We start from the raw sequence: 5,092 nt of genomic DNA, 5'->3' as shown, positions 1-5,092 counted from the left end.
CACGAGCCTCCCTGCCAAGATGCTGGCCTTGGCCCCGAGGCCGCACCCTGGGAAGGCTCCGAGGTGGTGGCAGATCTGGGCACCCCACAGCTCGGCCCTGCGGGTCCCAGGCTGCCGTCCCCCCGCCCAGCGCCACCGGGCTGTCCTTTCGCCTGAGGGACAAGGAACCTCCCATATTATTTTTTTTGAGCTGCTCGATGGTGGCCCATTGCTCCGATTTCTTCCAGGTCTGCGCGAGCTCCTCATTCTTGGTCCTCACAGCTTCCAGCAACAAGCTGATGCTGTCCTGGAAGTCAGAAGAGGGAAATCGGTGTTGGACGCTCCTCCTCCAGCGACAAGGAGTCGTGAGTCTGAGCTGCTGGCCCTTTCTAAAAGGCCCCAGTGAGCTTCACAGGTAGAGAGCAGGATCCAGTTTATTCCTTCTGCTCCCCCCACCTGATCTCCAGCCGCCCAGGGTGAGCCCAGCCACCCCACAGGGACCTCAGCGCCCTCAAAGCCTCGGGCTAACATGTGGCTGTTTTTGGCCGCTGTGCTGCTTACACGGGAAGGTCTTTTTTTGCGAAAGTGAGCCGGGGGCCCGAGCGGCCGCCAAACCCCTCTGTACCCGGCCAAGAGCGGCAGAGCCGCACAGCCAGGAAGCTGTTGGCCTCACCAAGATTTAGGGGGCTCCAATCTCAGTATCGTTACAACAGGAATTTCTGATTCCGTGATATTTTTAAAAACGTTTCCAGCTCTTCAAGCCGCAGCCAAGTTGGCTCTGTCCGGTCTGCGACAACCACCACCCCCTCACTGCTCTGAGCAGCGTGGTGAGACCTCGTGGTCTAGTCAGGGGCTTTGGTTTGGATTTTTAAACCTTCTACCAACAGCTCAGCCTGGGAGAAAAGGCATCGGGCCAGCTGCACGGCCTGTCCTGTGCAGGCACCCGGCCAGGGGCCCTGCCCAGGGGTGGCACGCTGGGTCTGTCACCTCCAGGCACCCCGAGCGACATGCCTGGAGGAGCTCGGGGCCCTGGGGGGGCCCTTTCCTCCCCGTTACGTACCCGCAGAGGCATGACCTCGTTCGTGACCAGGAAGAGGAGCAGATGGAAATCGGAAATGATGTCTAGGAAAATGGAGGAAGTATTTTGGGACAGGTACGTGGCCAAGCTGTGGAAGTCCTAGAGAGAGGGAACAGTAACAAAGAGAAGTCACTTCTGCCCCACGTGGTAACTTTATTCTCCCATTCAGACCCATTAACATTCCTCTCTCTTTTGGTCACTGGCTGCAACGAGCAGAGACCCTCCCAAAATCACATCCCAGGCTGGCTGAGCAGCAGCTACCAAATCCCAGGGAAACAGATCTCTGGGTCCCCAGGAGCTCTCCTGAACAACCCCAGTGCATCCCAGACCTCAGAGATGCTGGGCAGAGCCCAGCTCAAAGCCCAGTCCGTAAAGAAAAGAGGCAGATAAGGACAAAGCAGCCCCTTCTTCCTCGCCCTTCTCCTCTTTCTCTCCTCTTGAACCCAGGGCGTCCTCAGAAGCGAGGACTAAATCCGTCACTGAACGGCCAATCCCTCTCGCTCTGCCGACAGAGCTGCAGCGAGCAGTGACTCGTGACAGCTTCTGGAGGAAGTTTTGACGTCTTCATCATGGCCTCCTCAGAAAAACGAGCTCTTGCTGCACTAAAGCTACTCCAGCCTTGTGTGCTGGCAACACCCGGTGACTGCCTCGAACTGTCCAGCAGCTGCCTCTGCTCAACACTATGGGCCCCTTGCAGGAAAAAGCCTCTGAATTTTAAAAATCCACCCAGGAAGAGAAGTTGATGCTCTCAGAGCTGCAGTGACAGACCTTAGCCTGGGAGATGCAAGTCCCCTACTGTCACCGTGGGGCTGGAGCCCCCCCTAAACCTCTTTGGTGCCGCCCCGGCAGAGAGCGAGGAGCCCTGGTCCCTGTCAGCGAGCGGATGCTGAGCCGGCTCACGGGCACGCTGCCACCGCTCCGCGCAGGAAGGTGTTTGGCAAGCGCTGGGCTGAACCCGTAACGGGTGATTTGAGGGCACGGCCGCAGCCGGCCCTTCGCGGGCGTCGGTAAACACCAGGGAGGTGGATGACCGATCTGCGCGAGACGCGGCTTCGTTGGGAATCGCTCCTTACCTGAGTCTCTCCCAGCACGTCGCGGTTCTCGATGGGGAATGGATTTTGAGAAATAGAAAAAGTGTAGACTGGATCCTTGGGAAACGTTGTAGTGATCTAAAAATCCAAGAAAGGGCCATCAGGGTGCTGGCAACAGCAGAAGCGAAGCGGAGTAACGGGAAGGAAGGCTCCCGCTAGGCGACAGCGGCCACGGCTACACGTCAGAGCTCAGCCAGGGAGACAGCGAGGCAACTACAGCAGGGATATTCCGACGGCTTTTAACATTTAAAGTGACATTCCAGCCAGCGCCCTGCCTCCTCCCGGCACCCTGTGCCAAAGGGACGAGGAGCAGGGTCAGAAAACGCCGCTCCCAAGCCAGCATTGGGGCCAGCTGCTGACATTTAAACCCAGCCTGACACTGGGGGCTTTAAAGCTTTGGTGTCAGTGACTGACTGTCGGTGACACCCTCTGTAAGCAGAGATGCAGAAATACCCACCAGGACAGTATTAAGGACAGTATGAACTGGAATAATGCCTCTTTAAAAAAAAAAAAAAAGATGTTTGAGAAGTGCAGCTTTCCAGACTGCTCCTAAGTGTATGTTCCATCAATCTGTTTTCATCTTTATTACACCCCAGGTAGCCCAGAAACAGATGTCTCTGCTACTCGAGTAATAAATACGCTCCGGCTCTGCCGAGCGGCACGAGGCAGCCAAGGGCCCACACAACGGGCCCGTTGTTCCAGACACACCGTTTCTCCGTGTGAGTCGCACGTCCGAGCACCAGCCCCAGAGCCGCTCTGATAAGTGATAGGCGCAGACGGGGGAAGAAGGACGGGCCGGTCCCGGCTGCCAACTCCCGCGTGCCAGGGGCAGCTGGACCAGCCCAGTCGCTCCGGGTGGATTTAATCGTTATTGGCACCACCTCCTAACTCCGGCAACATCATCTGTCATCCGAATTATTTGCTTTCCTGCTTTCCGCACCGCACGGTTTCCTTTCCAAGCCAAAGGGCAGAGCCGTGCCCCGGCGCCTGGCAGCGCTCGCTCGCGGGCAGGCAGCAGCCCCGCTCCAGCCAAGCTGCGCTGTCCCGTGAACTCCCGTTCCCGGGAAAAGGCATTTCAGAAACACGGACCTATGTCTGCTGAGTCACTGAAAAGGAGATGGGTTCTTAATTGCTGCTCAGAGACAGACAACGGGAGCTTTCTAATTAGCATTCTGCGAGGCAGCGCCCGGCACACGTACCCACCGGGCTGGCCGCTTCCCCTGCGGCGTGGCTACGCGCCAGCTCGGAGCCGCGATAAGGCACCGGGCAGCGCCTTCCTGGGGAGCAAGCGTGTTCCCTGGCACCACACCGACCCCCTGCAGCCACCCCGGAGCGCTCCGCTTCTGCCCCTCTGTCCTAGAAATGCCTGGCAGCAGAGCAGAAAAGGAAAAAGCAAGAAAATCTGCCTTATGAACCACCTCCCAGCGTGAATTTTGGAGGTGGGTCGAGGACTTCACTCCTCCCTGACCACCTCCCGCTGAAAGCAAGCGAGCGCAGCGAATACTTACATCTATGATTAGGTATTCAACTGGAAGCGGGCGGGCCAGCTGCGTGATCTCGTTGCCAAACTTGTCTATGTCCTGAAAGAAGAAGACTCTTATTATTCCCTCAATGTGGAAGTGGTGGGAATAAGAGACGCCCACGCAGGAGCCCGGGGATCTGGCGTCACAGAATGTTAGGGGTTGGAAGGGACCTCTGAAGATCATCCAGTCCAACCTTCATCCCAGCACACCCAACCACTACACCACAGCCTCAAGTGCCAGATCTACTTTGTTTTTAAACACCTCCAGGGTTGGTGACTCCACCACCTCCCTGGGCAGCCTGTTCCAGTGCCTCACCACTCGTTCAGGAAAGAACTTCCCCCGAATATCCAATCTAAACTTACCCTGACGCAACTTGAGGCCATTTCCCCTTGTCCTGCCATTAGTAATTAGAGAGAAGAGACCAGCACCAGCCTCACTCCAGCCTCCTTTGAGGTAGTTGTAGAGGGCAATAAGGTCTCCTCTCAGCCTCCTCTTCTCCAGACTAAACAAACCCAGTTCCCTCAGCCGCTCTTCACTAGGGGTGTGGAGAACCCCCTCACACCGGAGCCTCCCGTTCCCTGAAGCCCCTTGGAGTTGGAGATTTCTGGAGCCGCGCAGGCCAGGACCTCTGTTTCCTCGGGAGCCAAGGGACCGAGTGGTCACAAACCACCTTGGGTTCGTTTGGCTCGGTCATCGCCACCGGAGGGGTGCCCAGCGTTACCCGAGCAGCGTAACCGCCACTTAAAGAGCAGCGCTGTCTTAAAAAGGTGATCCTGCTCTGGCAGGGGGGTTGGACTAGATGATCTTTTGAAGGTCTCTTCCAAGCCCTAAATCTGAGATTCTGTAATTCTGTGAAGGACGGTGCCACAGCAGCTTTCTCAGCCAAGGTAAACCTGACTTTCTGCAAAACGTCCACGAGTCTCTTGTCCAGCTCTCACCTGGGAATTGGAAATCCAGGCACTTGCTCATACAGAGACCTGAAGAACCAGCACATCCCGACGCGTAAACTTGTTTTGCTTCGCCAGACGAATGGAACATAAAGTTTAATTACGGAGAAAAACGGCCAGCATATGTTCATTAATCATAAAATGACAATTAAGACGTGATTTATGTCAAACGCGCCGAGTTCAAACACAGCTTCGGAAATAAATTCATGAGAACTGACACTTTTCATTAAGGATTCTGTTAAGAGGGGGGTTGTATTTTCTACCTAAATCATCACTTAACATGTTATAAATCATTCAGTATAAATCATACGCCCATCATTTCCAATCAGGGACCTTCCATTACAGTTTTACGTTCAACTGAGCTCTCCTGGTGGCTGGAGGGCGTCACCCCAACACCTTGGTGGCTTTAGGGGACCTCGGCGAGATGGAGTGACCCCCCTGAGGTGGGGAATTGCTGGGGGAGCGGGGTTTCCC

The 5,092-nt window shown here is 55.9% G+C and overlaps 1 protein-coding gene across 1 annotated transcript in view; it reads right to left on the bottom strand.

Annotated features, from left to right (window-relative positions):
- Positions 1 to 46: 46 nt before the first annotated feature.
- The window catches only part of LOC104270680 (nuclear protein localization protein 4 homolog), a gene marked incomplete at both ends in the record, with an annotated part of 17,583 nt that continues 12,537 nt past the window's right edge, over positions 47 to 5,092 (bottom strand). The window contains 4 exons of the mRNA XM_009865110.1: positions 47 to 286; positions 1,040 to 1,156; positions 2,131 to 2,226; positions 3,657 to 3,728. Of these exons, the coding sequence (XP_009863412.1) occupies positions 47 to 286; positions 1,040 to 1,156; positions 2,131 to 2,226; positions 3,657 to 3,728 (525 nt within the window). The remainder of the gene's footprint in view (positions 287 to 1,039; positions 1,157 to 2,130; positions 2,227 to 3,656; positions 3,729 to 5,092) is intronic.

This window comes from Apaloderma vittatum, unplaced genomic scaffold (assembly GCF_000703405.1).
Source record: "Apaloderma vittatum isolate BGI_N311 unplaced genomic scaffold, ASM70340v1 scaffold28052, whole genome shotgun sequence".
Classification (NCBI taxonomy): Eukaryota; Metazoa; Chordata; class Aves; order Trogoniformes; family Trogonidae; genus Apaloderma; species Apaloderma vittatum.
The sequence above is the reverse complement of the archived record's forward strand: the minus strand, read 5'-3'. Positions and strand labels throughout refer to the sequence as shown.